This window comes from Dipodomys spectabilis, unplaced genomic scaffold, assembly GCF_019054845.1.
Source record: "Dipodomys spectabilis isolate Male_0828 unplaced genomic scaffold, ASM1905484v1 ptg000318l, whole genome shotgun sequence".
Taxonomy (NCBI): Eukaryota; Metazoa; Chordata; class Mammalia; order Rodentia; family Heteromyidae; genus Dipodomys; species Dipodomys spectabilis.
This window is the reverse complement of record NW_024870995.1, coordinates 967460-985071: the sequence shown is the minus strand read 5'-3', so window position 1 is coordinate 985071 and position 17612 is coordinate 967460. Positions and strand designations below refer to the sequence as shown.

General features: G+C 63.3%; 3 protein-coding genes across 5 annotated transcripts in view; 1 reads left to right on the top strand and 2 right to left on the bottom strand.

Annotated features, from left to right (window-relative positions):
• Positions 1–4118, bottom strand: part of Galns (galactosamine (N-acetyl)-6-sulfatase) — a 29006-nt gene extending 24888 nt beyond the window's left edge. Inside the window, exon 1 of the mRNA XM_042702203.1 lies at positions 3971–4118. Coding sequence (XP_042558137.1) covers positions 3971–4090 — 120 coding nt within the window. The 5' untranslated portion in view covers positions 4091–4118. The remainder of the gene's footprint in view (positions 1–3970) is intronic.
• A 262-nt stretch (positions 4119–4380) lies between these two features.
• Trappc2l (trafficking protein particle complex subunit 2L) lies at positions 4381–16862 on the top strand. Of its 3 annotated transcripts, XM_042702207.1 has the most exons (6): positions 4381–4475; positions 6761–6933; positions 7873–7960; positions 8104–8183; positions 8876–8947; positions 16852–16862. In XM_042702207.1, the coding sequence occupies exons 1-5, from the start codon at positions 4443–4445 to the stop codon at positions 8919–8921; spliced, it is 420 nt and encodes a 139-aa protein (XP_042558141.1). In that variant the 5' UTR covers positions 4381–4442; the 3' UTR covers positions 8922–8947; positions 16852–16862. The 3 variants fall into 3 exon arrangements, with proteins under 3 accessions (XP_042558141.1, XP_042558140.1, XP_042558142.1); XM_042702206.1 differs by lacking the exon at positions 16852–16862 and having other exon boundaries at positions 8876–9057; XM_042702208.1 differs by lacking the exons at positions 7873–7960; positions 16852–16862 and having other exon boundaries at positions 6761–6931; positions 8876–9057.
• On the bottom strand, positions 11703–16173 carry Pabpn1l (PABPN1 like, cytoplasmic). The gene is made up of 7 exons (XM_042702262.1): positions 15943–16173; positions 15525–15618; positions 15280–15347; positions 14057–14163; positions 13204–13291; positions 12776–12835; positions 11703–11831 (listed from the first exon to the last, which is right to left on the bottom strand). Exons 1-7 carry the CDS (start codon positions 16171–16173, stop codon positions 11703–11705), a joined length of 777 nt encoding a protein of 258 aa, XP_042558196.1.
• Positions 16863–17612: the final 750 nt, after the last annotated feature.

Here is a 17612-nt window from a genome sequence, read left to right as displayed (position 1 = left end):
GGCAGGCAGGGCCAGGATTTCTGTGAGGTGACAAAATGACCTAATGTTCAGCACAGTGGCGGCTTCACAGCTGTAAGTATGCTGAAGCTACCGCTCCATATGCTTATGTTTCAATGTGGTTCTGTGAGAGCAAGCGCCGGCAAGCTGGTGCTCTGCAGATGTCTGGCAAGGCTCCGTGGCTGTCCTAGGCTGGCTCTTTGGACTCAGGGGGAAGTGGTCAGGGCCTGTGTGCAGGAGCGTGCCCCCTGGCTGAGCAGCCATGGCAGGCAGGAGATCCCCTGGTGATGGTCTCACATGGATGGCTTGGTGTTAGGGCTGCCAGGCCAGGCTGCTGTCCAGACACAATGCTGAATGCCCTCTCTCTGCCTATGAGGACTGTCCCGGGGGTGACCTGCTGCATCTCCCAGGTGAGGCTTCCTGCTAGAGGACTCTGGGAAGGCATGGTGCCCAGAGCTGCTGGGGTCAGGCTGAAGCCCTCTAGGGCACAGGGACTGTGGGACTTGGCTCTGTTTAACCCTTTCAATGTTGAGTCCCTGTGGAAACCATTTGAAGTAGCTGAAACAGCTTTTCCATCTGATGACAACGACATTGGGGCCAGCTATGGGGAAGGAGACAGAGAGGAAGGCAGAAGGCAGGGGCCGGGAGGCTGAAGCAGCTGCACGAGGTCCAAGTGGATAAGGCACTCAGGGACGTGAGTCACTATGACCACAGGCCCTGAGGCAAGTCTGGGATGGAGCCAGCCAGCGTGTCTGTGGTGGGGGTGGAGCACTCTCAGGATGATCTTACCCCTCCCCCACAGGGCAGCTCCCCCAAGCCAGCTGGAGGTTCCTTCCTGCTCTACCTCCTGACGTACAGCTTTGTCCTCACAGCACTGCAGTGGCTGCACCTCTGAGTGTCCATATTCTGGATAGGAGGAGCAGAGAGGCAGAGGCAGGGCACACGTGCAGGGCCTTGGTCTGTGCCTGACGCCAAGTTCAAAGGTCAGATCTCAGTCAGCAGGAAGGTTTTCGTCGCTGGCCAGGAGGCAGAGCAGGAATCAGGATGTGTGCAGACAGCCGCAGCTGTGTGCACAGCAAGCTAGCCCAGGGGTCTGCACTGGGGCTGGAGGGGCGGTCTGGGGGACCAGGGACGCTCCGTGGGTCCCATTCCCATGGCCCTACAGTGGGAAATCCAGGTGAACTCAGATGGGTCCAGGCCTGGGGCTGGGTGGGCCAGACCCACGTAATTGCCAGCTCACAGGTTCAGACGTGGCAAGGCGTCTGCAGGACAGGGAGAACGTGAGGTGAGGGAGCCTGGGCAACAGCGGGCGGAGCAGCCCGGAGGCCTTGTGAACACTGGGCTCTTGGGGGTCCCTGTGCTGCCTCAGGCTGCACCTTTTACCTCCCAGCCACCCCTGCCACACTGAGAGCCTGCCGCGCTCATCACCAGCACACCTGCCTGGCGTGCCCACAGAAAACCTAGCGGGAACCTCCCAGCTGGACAGGTCAGCAGGCCGTGCTCGGTCAGGAACAGGACCCCGGTCAGGCAGAGGGACCCCTGGAGCAGAACTACTGCCTAAGTCTGCTGACGGCAGGAATTAGTGAGTCTAAAGTTTCCTGAGTCCACCACCAGCCTGATGAAGCTGGGGTAGCCTAGCTACCCTAATTAGAAGCCCGGGAGTTTCCAGTTTTGCTTAAGTTATTTGAGTTCCTTTTCTGTTATTTGATTAATACATGTTTTTGACCAGGACTGAGATGTTGGATTTTTTTTTTTTTCCAGTACTGGGGCTTGAACTCAGGGCCTAGACACTGTCCCTAAGTTTCTTTTGCTCAAGGATAGCAGTAGAGTACTTGGGCCACAGACACTTCCAGTTTTTTCTGTGTATGTGGTACTGAGGAATCGAACCCAGGGCTTCATGCATGCGAGGCAATCACACCACCAAGTCCCCTCCCCCTGGAAAGCCCCAGGGTGTTCTGGAGGTGGCTTGGTGCTAGTTGCCTTCCACTCTAAAATGGTGCTGCCCCATAGGATGATTTCACATTTTCTAGAAGCCACACTAGAAAAGTGAGTAGGTAGCAGGGTGCTAGTGGCTCACGCCTGTAATCCTAGCTACTAAGGAGGCTGAGATCTGAGGATACGGTTCAAAGCCAGTCCAGGCAGGAACACCTGTGAGACTCTTCTCTGCAATAAAACCACTCAGAAAACCAGAAGTGGCGCTGTGGCTCAAGTGGTAGAGTGCTCACCTTGAGCTGAAGAGCTGAGGGACAGCGCCCAGGCCCAGAGTTCAAGCCCCAGAACTGACAAAAAAATAAAATAAAACAAAGTAGAAAAGGTTTTTTCAGAAATGACAGAGCCAAGTCTGCAGAGAGCCCTCAGGATAGGAGCCTGAAGAAGCTGAGAGCCCCAGGAAGGCAGTCGGCAGCCACGTACGTATGCGACGGTGGAGAGCACGCGTCCAGGGCTTCTAGCTGTGACCTCTGGGAGATAGGATTATGGTCTCACCTTAATTATCCAGTCTTTTACATTTAGATTCAGATTCTCTGAACTCTAGACAGGTGTGGTGGTGTCTGCCTGTAATCACAACCTTAAAGTCTCTGAAATCTGAGTGCATCTTGCACACGCAGCCCTTCTAAATCGGACCAAGACCACCTGCAGATTGTGGCCACCCAGCCAGTCAGCACAGGACAGGTCTCTGGACACACAGAGCTGCATTGACCTTTAGTAACCAATGAGCACCTGCAAAAGCCCCAAACTGTCCTTACCCCATTACCAGGCCATGTTCCCCAAGAGGAATGTGCTTTAAAGAGAGGAAAGTCGGGCTGTCATTTCCTATTGATGCCCCCATGTGAAGTCGCCACTCCATTCCTGCTTCAAGGACTGTCCCATTGGACAACCAGGGACAGACAGCCCATCACATGGCTGGTGGGAGGAAGGGCCTGTACCCTCCTCCTGCACACACGTCCTCGGGTGCCATGTCCTCTTAGCTCCCACTGCGCGCGTGCATGCACACGCACACACACCTCCTCTCAGCCCCCCCCCCCGCACGCACACGCACGCACCCCTCCTCTCAGCTCCCCCTGCACACACACACACATGCACACCTCAGCTCCCCCTGCACACACACACACACACACACACACAGACACACACACACACACACACACACACACACACGCACACACGCACACCCTCCTCTCAGCCCCCCCCACGCACACGCACGCACCCCTCCTCTCAGCTCCCCCTGCACACACACACACACACACACCTCCTCAGCTCCCCCTGCACACACACACACACATGCACACCTCTCAGCTCCCCCTGCACACACACACACACGCACACACCCCCTCCTCTCAGCTCCCCCTGCACACGCACACATGCACACCTCTCAGCCCCCCCGCACGCACACGCACACGCGCACCCCTCCTCTCAGCCCCCCCGCACGCACACGCACGCACCCCTCCTCTCAGCCCCCCCGCACGCACACGCACGCACCCCTCCTTTCAGCTCCCCCTGCACACACACACACACACCTCCTCAGCTCCCCCTGCACACACACACACATGCACACCTCTCAGCTCCCCCTGCACACACACACACGCACACCCTCCTCTCAGCCCCCTGCACGCACACGCACACACGCACACCCTCCTCTCAGCTCCCCCTGCACACACACACATGCACACCTCTCAGACCCCCGCACGCACACGCACGCACCCCTCCTCTCAGCCCCCCGCACGCACACGCACACGCGCACCCCTCCTCTCAGCCCCCCCCCCCCCGCGCACACGCACACGCGCACATGCACACCCCTCCTCTCAGCCCCCCCGCACGCACACGCACACGCGCACCCCGCACGCACACGCACACGCACGCACCCCTCCTCTCAGCCCCCCCCGCACGCACACACCCTCCTCTCAGCCCCCCCCCCCCCCCCCCCCCGCCCTCACTCCCGCCCAGTCCCGGCCGGGGGCCGCCCGCGGGCACTCACGTCGTCCATGAGCAGCAGCACGATGTTGGGGGGCCGCGAGGCGCCGGGGGTCCCCAGCCCCGCGGCACTCAGCACTAGCAGCAGCTGCCACCCTCTCGGCGCGGCGGGCGCCGCGGCCATGCCTCACGCGGCCCGCGGAGCCGGACGCCAGCGCCCAGCCCAGAGCCGCGCGAGTCCGAGTCGGAGCCGGCGGCCGGCGGCGCGGGGCGGGGCGGGGCGGGGCCTCCCGCCGCTGACTGACAGAAGAGGCGGGCGGTGGAAAGACAGGAACGAGAGCCGGCGAGTGACGGGGCGGGCGGGACCACGGCGGGAAGGGGCGGGACCAACGCTTCCGGATGGGTAGGGCCAGAGCAGCCGGAGCCCGGTATGATTGGTTGTGTCCCGGGAGGCGGAGCCTTCTCGGCTGAATGACAGCTGGAGGTGAGGTTGAGGCCGGCAGCGGGTCACATGACGCGACGCGCGTCCTGCCAAGATGGCGGTGTGCATCGCGGTGATCGCCAAGGAGGTGCGTTCGGGCGGGTGGGCGGCGACCCCCGCGACCCGAGGGCTGCAGCGGCGGCCGCGGCCGCGTGGTCCCTCGCCACCCCTCTGCCCGCCTTGCACGCCGCGCCCGGGGCTGGGCCCCCCGGAGAGCCGGGCGGGCCGGGAAGCCGGGCGGGCCGGGCGCGGGCCGCCCTCCGCCCTCCGCCCCCGGCCCCGGCCCCGGCCCCGGCCCCGGCCTGCGCGCTCCGCCCGCCGCCCTCCGCCCTCCAGCCCCGGCCCCGGCCCCGGCCCTGGCCCCGGCCCCGGCCCCGGCCTGCGCGCTCCGCCCGCCGCCCTCCAGCCCCGGCCCCGGCCCCGGCCCCGGCCTGCGCGCTCCGCCCGCCGCCCTCCAGCCCCGGCCCCGGCCCCAGCCCCGGCCCCGGCCCCGGCCCCGGCCTGCGCGCTCCGCCCGCCGCCCTTCAGCCCCGGCCCCGGCCTGCGCGCTCCGCCCGCCGCCCTCCAGCCCCGGCCCCGGCCCCGGCCTGCGCGCTCCGCCCGCCGCCCTCCAGCCCCGGCCCCGGCCCCAGCCCCGGCCTGCGCGCTCCGCCCGCCGCCCTCCAGCCCCGGCCTGCGCGCTCCGCCCGCCGCCCTTCAGCCCCGGCCCCGGCCTGCGCGCTTCGCCCGCCGCCCTTCAGCCCCGGCCCCGGCCTGCGCGCTCCGCCCGCCGCCCTCCAGCCCCGGCCCCGGCCCCGGCCCCGGCCTGCGCGCTCCGCCCGCCGCCCTCCAGCCCCGGCCCCGGCCCCAGCCCCGGCCCCGGCCCCGGCCCCGGCCTGCGCGCTCCGCCCGCCGCCCTTCAGCCCCGGCCCCGGCCCCGGCCTGCGCGCTCCGCCCGCCGCCCTCCGGCCCCGGCCCCGGCCCCGGCCTGCGCGCTCCGCCCGCCGCCCTCCAGCCCCGGCCCCGGCCCCGGCCCCGGCCTGCGCGCTCCGCCCGCCGCCCTCCAGCCCCGGCCCCGGCCCCGGCCTGCGCGCTCCGCCCGCCGCCCTTCAGCCCCGGCCTGCGCGCTCCGCCCGCCGCCCTCCAGCCCCGGCCTGCGCGCTCCGCCCGCCGCCCTCCAGCCCCGGCCCCGGCCTGCGCGCTCCGCCCGCCGCCCTTCAGCCCCGGCCCCGGCCCCGGCCTGCGCGCTCCGCCCGCCGCCCTCCAGCCCCGGCCCCGGCCCCGGCCTGCGCGCTCCGCCCGCCGCCCTCCAGCCCCGGCCCCGGCCCCGGCCTGCGCGCTCCGCCCGCCGCCCTCCAGCCCCGGCCCCGGCCCCGGCCTGCGCGCTCCGCCCGCCGCCCTTCAGCCCCGGCCCCGGCCCCGGCCTGCGCGCTCCGCCCGCCGCCCTTCAGCCCCGGCCCCGGCCCCGGCCTGCGCGCTCCGCCCGCTGCCCTTCAGCCCCGGCCTGCGCGCTCCGCCCGCCGCCCTTCAGCCCCGGCCCCGGCCCCGGCCTGCGCGCTCCGCCCGCCGCCCTTCAGCCCCGGCCCCTGCCCCGGCATGCGCGCTCCGCCCGCCGCCCTTCAGCCCCGGCCCCGGCCCCGGCCTGCGCGCTCCGCCCGCGGGCGGCCGCGCCTTGCCTTCCGCTCCCTTCCCTCCGCCCCGCTCTCCGGTGCGGCCCTGGCGGCCTCCTCGCCGCCCCAGACTGGCCAGCCGGCCTGTACGCCGCCATCCAGCCTCAGTGCTCGGACAGGGCCTGCTGCGGGAGCCCCCGGGGTGCGCGGAGGCCACGGCCGGGGAGACTGCCCGAGGCCAGGGCCGTCCACGGGTGTGCTGCTCCTGGCACCGACAGACTCCCTTCCTGATGGTGGAGTCGTGTCCCCATTAATCCACGTCCAGAAAGCTGTCCGGAGTCAAAGGAGGGGATGGAGCCCAAGAGAAGAGCTGTGCATTCCAGGGTCAGGACCCTCAGAACTGGAGATGAGTGGGTTTGAGGTGATCGTGTTTTGCGTGGTGTGTAGGAAGCAGGATCACAGTGCCATGCTAGGATGGCCTGCACACAGTGAGAGGCAGAGTGGATCCCTGGCGAGTGACTCACCAGGTGACAGGGTTTGTGGTCAGGCTGTGTTCAAAGCCATTTTCCTGAATTGTCTTCACACCTCTGCAAGCAGCACGTAGGCCTGCTGAGTGGAAAGCAGTTCCTACTGCAGCGTGGAGAATCAAGCTGTAGATTTTGGAGGCGTTGCATTCTCCACCGATGGTTGGTTGGTTAGCCATGCACACACCTCAAGAGGCGCATTTTAGAGCTGAAACCTGCGGGTGGGTGGACTGTTCAGCTATCACCATTCTTTCTTGCAGAATTATCCTCTCTACATCCGCAGCACCCCCATGGAAAATGAGCTGAAGTTCCATTACATGGTGCACACATCCCTGGATGTGATAGAGGAGAAGATCTCTGCCATGGGGAAGGCATTAGTGGACCAGAGGGAGCTCTACCTGGGCCTACTGTACCCGACCGAGGACTACAAGGTGTATCCTTCCTGGAAAGAAAAACATGAGGGTTTTCAACTGGATGGGCAGCTGGGGTGGCCTGAAGCTAATGAAGGCCTGAACTCTGGGCCTGAGCGCTGTCCTTCAGCTCTTCAGTGTAAGGCAAGTGCTCTACCACTTGAGCCACAATACCACTTCCAGCTTTCTAGTGATCAATTGGAGATCAGAGTCTCATGGACTTTCCTGCCTGGGCTGGCTTTGAACCACGATCCTTAGATCTCGGCCTCCTGAGTAGCTAGGATTACAGATGTAAGCCACTGGTACCTGACACCTCTAACCTTTTGGAAGACTAGTTTGGAAAAAAAAAAGAAGCTGGAGGACCCAGGCCTCCTAAGTTTGTACCTGTAAGATGTCTCCTCGTGTTTCAGGACCATCACCTTTGGGCAAGGGTGATTGTTTCACTTATTTCACTATAAATGATTGTTACTTCATTATAAATATTTACGTACATAAATGTATTTATTTGCTATATCATTGTTAGGTACTCTCAAAATGCGTGGCAAATCCTTTGGAAAAAGTGCTCAAGATCACGGAGTTCAAGGACATTCTTGTAGGGAATAATATAGCTGTCCATGCTGATAGTGACCCAGGAGCAACTGACATGGCCTCCAGAGGAGGTTCATCTTACTTGTGAAGACTTGACTGTGTGAGCAGGGCCCAGCATTCACTTAGACCTGTGCAGGTGGTCAGTTCACAGGGCCTGTGAATTTTGGGCCTTAGCTTCCTCTGCTCCTGCAGCAAACACTAATCAGTGCCCAAGGAATGTCCTGGCCTGGGCCTTTGCTGGGATTGGAAGGCGTCAGGCTTCTCCAGAATGAGGCACACAGAGATCCCAGGTTCCCAGGCTCTCGACCGGGATGTGTGTCATTTGTTGTAACCGAGTCCTTGTGTCAAAGCAAACTCCTTAGCCAGCTGTGCAGATACGGGTATGTGACCAACTCCAAGGTGAAGTTTGCCATGGTGGTGGATTCCTCCAACACAGCCCTTCGGGACAATGAAATTCGTAGCGTACGTTCCAGGGGTTGGGGGCCACGCCTGGATGGGTGGCTGGGTTCCATTTCCCTTTCTTTGTGGTAAGATGCTGAGGAGCCAGAATTCTGGTACTGGTCTTCTTGCAAGTTTATTTTAGCTGTTGTTGGGTTTTGTTCCAGATGTTCCGTAAGCTGCACAATTCCTACACAGATGTGATGTGCAACCCCTTCTACAACCCTGGTGACCGCATCCAGTCCAGGTGGGCCTACTCTCCTTACCTTGCTGCAGCCTTCTGGTGTGGAAAGTCCCCAGCCTCCCAGTTTCAAAGTGGCAAGGCCTTTTTACCAAATCATTGCTGATGCAGACGGCCCTCTACCCAGCAGATGTGGGGTGTAGTGGGGCGGGGGTCTGTGTATGCCTGGGGACATACAGACAGTTCTCAAGGGTCCAAGCTAGGAGCAGCAGCCTTTAGGCACAGAAGTCATTATCTATCCTGCCTTCTGTGGTGAGCAGAGCAGATGCTTGACTACAGGTGTCTTTCAAACAGCCCCCAGGTAGAATTGATATGTGAGCATTCATGCCTGTAATTCATGGCAAGTGTGGGTTCTATGTGTATGTCTATCCAGGAATTGCTAAGGGACTCCTTCCTGCATGCCTTTCCTTGGCTGGGCACTGGTGTCTTGGGTCAGTGCTCTGTTCTAGGGGAGAGCAGGCAGGTGTCCTTGAACTGTGTAGGGTGAGGACAACGCTGCCCACGCACTTTGGCCTTGGCCTGGGAGATCCTCCAGGGAAGATGGTGGGACTCTGACAACACTGCAGAGGTGGAGTCCGTGTACCCAGCACGGCGGGCTCCTACCCCAGCTGTCTGTGGGGTCTTCTTCCTTGAAGCCCCTGGAGGGTGGGGTGGGGGATGGGAGCTGGTCCTGCTGAGCCAGTGGTTTCTCTTTGCAGAGCCTTCGACAACATGGTGACGTCGATGATGATCCAGGTCTGCTGAGAGGCGGCTCTGCTGCTGAAGACAGTGTACGCGCCAGTTTGGAGCCGGCCATCCCTTCTTTCCTCTTGCTGAGTGTGACAGGTGCACCAGGCGGTGGCCTTGTGCCATGTCCTCCACTAAAGGCCTTGTGAGCTGAGATCTGCTCTGTCCTGTATTAGCAGAGGACTAAGCTAATAACCTTCCAGGGACCAGATGCAGCAGGACCCAGTTCCCGGTGGAATGGGGTGGGGGGAGGGAGGCAGGTTGCCCCTAGGTAGGATCTGGGATGCACTGGGGAGGGCCCTGGGGAGAGGACGCGGGCCTCTGCTGGGTCCTCTCTGGCTGAGCAAGTCTCTAGGGGTCAGGGTGGAGGCGATTCAGGGTACTTACCTTCCCATGCTGAGTTCTGAATTGCTGTGAAATCAAGAAAGCCTCATGAGCCAGGCACCGGTGGCTCACGCTTCTCATCCTAGCTACTCAGGTTCAAAGCCAGCCCTGGCAGGAAAAGCTGTACAACTCTTATCTCCAATAAACCACCAGAAAACTGGAAGTGGTGCTGTGGCTCAAGTGGTAGAGCGCTTGCCTTGAGCTAAAGAGCTGAGGGACAGCACTCAAGCCCAGAGTTCAAGCCCCACGACCAACCAAAACAAAAAAGCCTCGTAGACCACACATCTGACCAGCTGCAGTTTCCAAATGCCCAGAGAGCAGGGGCAAGCCTTTTCCGGGTCTCAGGGGCCCCAGAAGTTAGAAGATGGCCTGGGGCTCCGGGGCCCTGCGGCCCTGCAGACAAGCCAGAGCTCCCCAGTTGGTTGCCTTCCCCAGTCCTGTGCAGCCGGCGTCTAGAGGACAGCCCGTGACCAGGGCAGTGGGAGCAGCTGCTTCCTGGCATCCGTGGTGGGGCTGGTGCCCCTTGGGTCACCTGACACCATGGCAAGCCATGGGGGCCATCTGTGGACCCAGGCCCATTGGTGACCCTGCTTCACGCTGGCTTCTGAGCCACCAGCTCCCGGCAGTCTCTGAAGGCTTGGTCAGGGCTCGTCAGAGAAGCTGTCTGCAGCTCTGACTTGCTTCCCTTCTAGGGAGCACAGGTTCATTTTTTAACTTCCCTGAGAAGCCCCAGGCCTACCTGGTGAGCAGGCAGCGGGGCCTAGAAGGACAGCAAGTGAGCACCAGTGCTGAGCCTGATACTTGTGTCGGAGGATGGGGCAGGATTGGGTGGAGCTGCCCGGAGTGGTCACCCCGTCTGCAGGCTGCCTGCCTCTGCCCGTTCCCTTGGGTTCCTGGAGACAGGGTGAGGCTGCGTGTTCCTTCCGTAGCACAGCAGGTGTGAGGTGTGGAGAGTCCTGTGGGAAAGCCCTGTGGATGGGGAGGAGGTGCCCTTCACCTCTGCCTTCCTGCCTGCTACTTGGCGGTGACCACTGGAGCTCACACTGCCTTCTTGAGATGTGGGGACGAGATTCACGCGCAGGATGGAGCAGAAAGCAAGAAGCCTGTGCGAGTGGCCAGCCCTGGACTGGCTACGCTCAGCCTCTCCTGTGAGAAAATAAAATTCGCCCTGTCCTGAGCCACTGCTGTGTGGGATTCCTGTTAGCAGCAGCCCATCCAGGCCTCAGGCTCTAGAAAGCAGGGCTTTGCCGCCTGCTGGCCTTTGTGCTGCCCACATCACCTCTGCGGGGCCTTATCTCCACACTCGAGGCTGAGCCTGGCAGAGCTGCTCAGGCAGCCTTGGTCAGCTGTGGCTCTTCGTCTAGGTGCCCTGTCGTGTATCCCTGCCTGCTGTGCTTGTCTGCCCACCCCATGCTTCCTGTGCCCACAATGGAGCAGTAGCCTGGGGTCCTTCCCACTCTGGGGGTGCTTGCTTCAGCTCCCCATCCCAGCTGTGCAAGCCTGAGTCAGGGAGAAAAAAGACCCCCAGGCCCTCCTTAGAGCAGCTCACTCTATGGTACGGGTCTGATGACGGGCCTTCCCACCTGAGGGCATGGTGGCAGCCATGCAGAACAGAGGCCATCCCCTCTGCTTTGGGGACACCCTGCTGGGCTACGGGAGTTATCCAGACCGCAGCTCAGCCCCTGCAGCCCACGGGCTCCTGAGGGCAGGCCCTGCCTTGGGAAGGCTCCCCCTTAGCCTCAGAAAGCAACCAGACCACTCCATTTCCCCAGGGCAGGTAGTCCTGGGAGCTGCAGTGGCTGGCAGGGCAGATCTGGTCACTACAAGACTCCTGGGGCTGGAGACAGGTCAGGCTGTGCGTTCTTGGAGGCCTTCCTACTACCACTGACCAGCTTCCTCCTGCCGCCGACCTGCTCAGAGCGCTCAGAGCAGCAATCCCTACAGCAATCCCTACGGTTCTGAAGAAAGAATGTTTAATGAGGGGGGCAGGGCCAGTTCTGGCTTAGAGCCTACCCAGATAGCCCAGGGCAATCTCACCTGGAGATCTCCAGTTAATGCCAGGTAAAGACATTTGCAAAGGATTCTGGTGAGGCAGCTATGTTTTGGGGAACACCATTCACCTTAGTAGACGCAGTGCTGTCTCAAGGTCAGAGGTTGAGTGACCCTGGGGTGTACGGCAGACCAGCACCCGGAGGCTGAGCAGGGTGGGCACCGGTCCCAGGTCTCAGTGCTGGAGGCAGGGTGTGGGTTAGGGCTGAGAGAGAGCGCTCGGCAGCTCCGTGGGGCTCAAGGAATAAAGTGAGCAGAGGCGAGGGGTCACCTCGGAGCTGTGAGCTTCTGTTAGTGACTCGTTTGACGAAATGTGCACTGGAGGACCTGGGCCTGGCCCAGCCTCCTTTCTGCCTCGGACCGCAGTCAGTGCAGGATGGCTCCGTCCATGGAGAAGCCGAGTGTCCCTACTTTCACCGGGGCCACCATGGGCCCACATGGAGGTGGGTGAGGCCTCCGCCACTCGTCCCTGAGCTGACGGGACAGGGCTCCAACCTGGAGGGTGGGCTGCGTGTTGGGGGCTGCCCTCTTTGCTCACAGCGCATCGTGGGGTACAGCGGGGACCCATAGCCATATCACATGTCCACCCTTTCTTTGGGGGACCCAGAGAAAAGACAACATGAGTCAGGAGGAGACAGCAGATCTATATCTTTAAAAAAACTCTAATTACTGATACTTTATTGCTGACACACACACACACATTTCTATTTTTCTTTAAAACCAGTTAGCTGAGGAGTCCAGGGTGTGAGTCCTGGCTGACCCTCCCCTCCCTCCTCTTCCCTACCCAGAGTTCCCAGGCCTGGTCCACTTGCCGTGCTGTGTGCATGGGGCGCAGGCCACCCCGAAAGGCCCTTACAGGCCGTCCTGACGCACAGACGTGTCCTGGAACAAGTGCTCCCCTGAGGAGCACGGCGGATCACTCCACACCCAGCCTCTACGATCGCCCGTCAATGTGATCTGAACCTCTGGGAGAGTCTTCCTCCACCTCTGCACAGGGAGCCAGCACAAAGGCAGGCTGTGGCTTTCGGGAGGGAGGGCTGTGGGGAGGTTGCGGATCCACCTCCCCCAGCTCCTGGCTCTCTTAGGAGGGTCCTCAGAAGTGGAGGGCACTTGGGGCCTGGGAGCGCGCAGGCCATGGGAGCCAGCTGCAAAGCCACCCCTGCGGGGCCTCTGGGGACCAGTGCGGGACGCACCCCAGCTGGGAGCCTTTGGGATACTGACTGGGCCCTGCCTGAGGGCCTGGTTGCCGTGGCTCTGGAGCTAGTGCGGACTGCGGCCGGCCCTGAGCCCCCGTCAGGGCCAGGCTTGCTTGCCTCCCCCCCGCCCCCCCGCCCCTGCCTAGCCACTTACCGGCCCTGCCTGAGTCCCCGCTGCGCTCTGGGTGGAGGCCTTTGTGGGGGGCTCTGAGGGCAGGGCATGGCCCTGGAGCCCCGACGTGCCCACAGTCCTCCACGGTCTGTGGAGCTGATCCCGGGGAAGTTGGTCCTCTTGGGCAGTACCTGGAAAAAGGCCCCGTTGGCCGCCAAGCCTGTTCACCAGCCCCCCCGGCCACCTCTCTGGAGCAGCCTGGAGTCTGGGCCAGGCTGGCCCCCAGGCTTGAGCTTCGCCACCTCTCCATCACCACTGAGGCCCCAGCTGTCCCTCCGCCACTGCCCGGACACAGCTGGGGCGCATGACCTACCCAGGCACCAGCCAGGTCCTGCCTCTGCCTGCCCTGCCCAGCACAGGCCCCAGGAGCAGAGAGGGGCCGGGCTGGGAGGCGGGGCGTCCCGAGGCAGGTGGCCTGCCGTGTTCAGTCACCGAGGGGTATTGCGCAGAGGGCTCGGCACCCAGGGTGGCCCACAAGCTGGAGATAGGCTGGACACACCTTGATGACGCGTCCTCGGAAGGTCCTCTGGTTCAGCTCCACTGCGGCCTGGACAGAGCTCTGGGAGGCAAACTCTATGTAGGCATAGCTGGGGGTGGTGGGGTCCAGGATGAGAGCCCAGGCCCCGTCTGCCCACTGGGCGCTGCCTGTGCTGCCCACACTGTCCACACTGCCCACGCTGCCCTCACTGCCCACTGCCATGCTGCCCACGCTGCCCACGCTGCCCATGCTGCCCACACTGCCCACTGCCATGCTGCCCACACTTCCCACGCTGCCCACACTGCCCACGCTGCCCACGCTGCCCACACTGCCCACTGGGCACTGCCCATGCTGCCCACACTTCCACTGGACATTGCCCATGCTGCCCACACTGCCCACTGGGCTCTGCCCGTTCTGCCCACACTGCCCATGCTGCCCACACTTCCACTGGACATTGCCCGTGCTGCCCACACTGCCCACTGGGCACTGCCCATGCTGCCCACACTTTCACTGGACATTGCCCATGCTGCCCACACTGCCCACTGGGCACTGCCCGTTCTGCCCACACTGCCCATGCTGCCCACACTTCCACTGGACATTGCCCGTGCTGCCCACACTGCCCACTGGGCACTGCCCATGCTGCCCACACTTTCACTGGACATTGCCCATGCTGCCCACACTGCCCACTGGGCACTGCCATGCTGCCCACACTGCCCATGCTGCCCACACTTCCACTGGACATTGCCCGTGCTGCCCACACTGCCCACACTTCCACTGGACATTGCCCGTGCTGCCCACACTGCCCACTGGGCACTGCCCATGCTGCCCACACTTCCACTGGGCACTGCCCATGCTGCCCACAGCCCATACTGACCCCTTGGGGTGCCCTGAGAACTTGTCACACAGGATGGTGACGCGATGAACCTCCCCGCACTGGTTGAAGTAGTTCTCTAGCTCCTGGGCTGTGCCCCTGTAGTCCACCTGTTCACAGACGGGCATTGCGCTGGGCACCGCTGGGCTGTGCACAGGCACGGCACTGTCCTGTGTGCACTCACTGGGGCTTTGCAGGAGTGTCATGGCATAGCGGGGGGGGGACCCCAAGGATGAGCCTCTGGCAGGGAATGGCCTGGTCACTGCCTCCTGCACAGGGCATGTCCATGCATCCTGGCTTGTGCAAGGTGCACATGGCCGCATAAAAGTAATACGTCTTGCTGAGTGAGGTGGCTCACGCCTGTAGTCCCAGCTACCCAGGAGGCTGAGATCTGAGGGATCACAGTTCAACTCATCTCTACCAAAATAAGCCAGAAGTGGAGCTGTGGCTCAAGTGGTAGAATGCTAGCCTTGAGAAGAAAAAACAGAAAAAGCTCAAGGACAGCATTAGGCCCCGAGTTCAAGCCTCAGGGCAGCTGTGCGTGCATGTGTGTGCGTGTGTGCATGTGCATGCACGCGCACACACGTAAATCTTGTCAAGCCAGGTGGTACATGCCTATAAGGCAAGAGTAAAAGGATCCTGGTCTGAGGTCACCCCCCAGGGAAAAATAATCAAGACCCGATCCGGACAATCAGGCAGAAAAGGGTTGGGATGTGGCTCAAGTGGTGGAAGGCTTGCCCAGCAAGCAAAGGCCTCCGAGTTCAAACCCCAGTCCCACCACCAGTCCTACCCCCGGTCCCACCCCTGGTCCCACCCTCAGTCCTACCCTCAGTCCCACCCCAGTCCCACGCCTGGTCCCTTCCCCGGTACCATCCCCCAGTCCCCCCCTCATCCCACTCCCAGTCCCCCCCCCCTTCCTCCCCAGCCCCACCCCAGTCCCACCCCCAGCATCACAAAGTAGGAACTCTCATGTGAAAGCCAGCACACAGCCAGCAGGCCCACACAGGCCCACGGTGTGCCAGCACGCCCAGCTCTCCAGGGCCCTGGAGGGACTTCTGTCTGCACCACAGATAGACCCCTGCTCATCTGACCACTATGAGGAACAGGGCCAGCTCCGTGTGTCCATGCAGGGGGTCCTGGGGTGGACGGCCAGCCCGTCCAGCAGAGGGGCCTGAGTGTCTGGGGCCTGTGTTAGGATGGGATCACCTGCCCGCCTCCCCACTCACGTTGCCCACAAAGATGGATCTGTGGTCAGCCTCCACCTTCTCCTTGGGGAGCTCTGGGAAGGGGCGTCCTGCAGAGGGAGGGCCTCGTGGTCAGACCTCCATGGGGGAAGCCCGTTCCTCGCCCCACCCTGGCCTCCAGGGAGGCTGTGCCCCCCCCCAGGGCACCGTCTTAGCTATGAATCTGATACCTGGGGTGGGCAGAATGGGAAGCCACTGGAGGCCCATAGGGGCCCCCAGCTTCCTACCTGTGGCTTTGGGGCTCAGCCGCCTCCAGGCTCTGAGACCCTTCTCCTCTCTGGCGTCTTCCTGAGAGCAGAGTGGTTCTGGTGGCTCCTCGGCCTGCTCCAGACCAGTGTGAGCTCAGGCTTCTGGCTCCTGCCAGCCCGCCCCAAGGTGAGCCCTCCGCCGGCCTGGCAGGCGACTCAGACCCAGGGAGCCACCTTCTCTCTGGACTAGGCACGCTCCTCCTGCCGGCGCTCAGGCTGGGCAAACGCCCCTGCTCGCACCCAGCTCCCTCACAGGGCCTGGCGGCCAACCGCCTTGGCTTCCCAGTGTCTCTCCCAGGCAGGAGGAGCCGCCAGCAATCCCCACCCGGCCCTGGCCCCGGCCCGCGCCCCACGTCCACACCCACACCCCACGTCCACACCCACACCCCACTGCTACCCGGTCAGGTACAGGGCACTGGGCCAGGTCCGCCAGCTCCAAAAGAGACAGGGAGAAGCCTTCATCGTCTTCATCATCCTCAGCTCTTCCAGCCCCTCGCCTGGGGCCTGGAGGGGTCTTCCTGGCTCCACCCCAGGCCCCCCAGCCCTGGGCCTCGGGGTCCAAGGACACGGTCTGAAGCCAGGCCTCGGTGGGAGGCGGGAAGAGCGCAGAGCTCAGGAAAGGCCACATGGGTGAACGACGGGGAGACCTGGCCAGCCTCGGCACCATGCAGCCCACGCCCGCCGGCCTGTCTTCAGCCATCCGCCGGGCCAGGTGCTCCCCCTCCAGCACTTAGGGAGGCCTTCCCAGCTGGCTGCTCCTGCCTAACTTGGCTTTCCCAGGCTGAGGGTCAGATATTGTGAGCCCTCCCCTGCGCGGAGGGAGAGCGAAGGGACCGGTCACCCACCAGCTGGGCTGTGTGCTGAACGTGCCCTGGGGGCACACCTGTCCCCAGACCACAGGCCCCAGCCACAGGGCTGCCCGGGCCTGCTTCCTGAGGGGGCAGCCAGGGCTTGGCCTCCTCCAGGGCCCCTCCCTCCTCCTGCAGGGCCCTTCCCTCCTCCAGGGCCCCTCCCTCCTCCTGCAGGGCCCCTCCCTCCTCCTGCAAGGCCCCTCCCTCCTCCTCCAGGGCCCCTCCCTCCTCCTGCAGTGCCCCTCTCCTCCACAGTGCTCCACTTGGAACTTTGCAGCCTCACCTCTCCTTAGTCTAACTGGCTGTGCCCCTGATTCCCTATTAGGTGCCAGGGCCAGATGTGCACACGTCCCTCCCCCACTCCATAGGGGCCCTCTGGCGCCCCTGCCTGGCCAGACCTGCAGTCATGGTTCCTGGGACTGCCCCCACACCTCTCCCCCGGGAGCCCAGGCTAGCAGTGGACACCTGCAGGAGCTGCTCCCCGCACTAGAGCTGGCTGGGCAGAGAGGTGAGGAGATGAGGCCTGCTGCCCTCCAGGGAGGCCATGGGCCTCTGTCCCCAGCCTGGCTGCCCACACCACAGCCTGGAGGCCACACCACAGCCTGGCTGCCCACACCACAGCCTGGAGACCACACCACAGCCTGGCTGCCCACACCACAGCCTGGAGACCACACCACAGCCTGGAGACCACACCACAGCCTGGAGGCCACACCACAGCCTGGAGACCACACCACAGCCTGGAGGCCACACCACAGCCTGGCTGCCCACACCACAGCCTGGCTGCCCACACCACAGCCTGGAGACCACACCACAGCCTGGAGACCCACACCACAGCCTGGAGACCCACACCACAGCCTGGAGACCACACCACAGCCTGGCTGCCCACACCACAGCCTGGCTGCCCACACCACAGCCTGGAGACCCACACCACAGCCTGGAGACCACACCACAGCCTGGCTGCCCACACCACAGCCTGGAGGCCACACCACAGCCTGGAGGCCACACCACAGCCTGGCTGCCCACACCACAGCCTGGAGACCACACCACAGCCTGGCTGCCCACACCACAGCCTGGAGACCACACCACAGCCTGGAGACCCACACCACAGCCTGGAGACCACACCACAGCCTGGCTGCCCACACCACAGCCTGGCTGCCCACACCACAGCCTGGAGACCACACCACAGCCTGGCTGCCCACACCACAGCCTGGAGACC

Coding starts and splice junctions, on each gene's coding strand:
- Trappc2l (XM_042702207.1), top strand. CDS start 4,443: ATGGCGGTGTGCATCGCGGTGATCGCCAAGGAG. Junction 7,961..8,103: donor GGGACAATGAAATTCGTAGC/GTACGTTCCAGG, acceptor GTTTTGTTCCAG/ATGTTCCGTAAGCTGCACAA. Junction 8,184..8,875: donor GGTGACCGCATCCAGTCCAG/GTGGGCCTACTC, acceptor TTCTCTTTGCAG/AGCCTTCGACAACATGGTGA.
- Pabpn1l (XM_042702262.1), bottom strand. CDS start 16,173: ATGTGGCCTTTCCTGAGCTCTGCGCTCTTCCCGCCTCCCACCGAGGCC. Junction 15,348..15,524: donor GCTGAGCCCCAAAGCCACAG/GTAGGAAGCTGG, acceptor CTCCCTCTGCAG/GACGCCCCTTCCCAGAGCTC. Junction 11,832..12,775: donor CAGACCGTGGAGGACTGTGG/GCACGTCGGGGC, acceptor CCCACCCTCCAG/GTTGGAGCCCTGTCCCGTCA.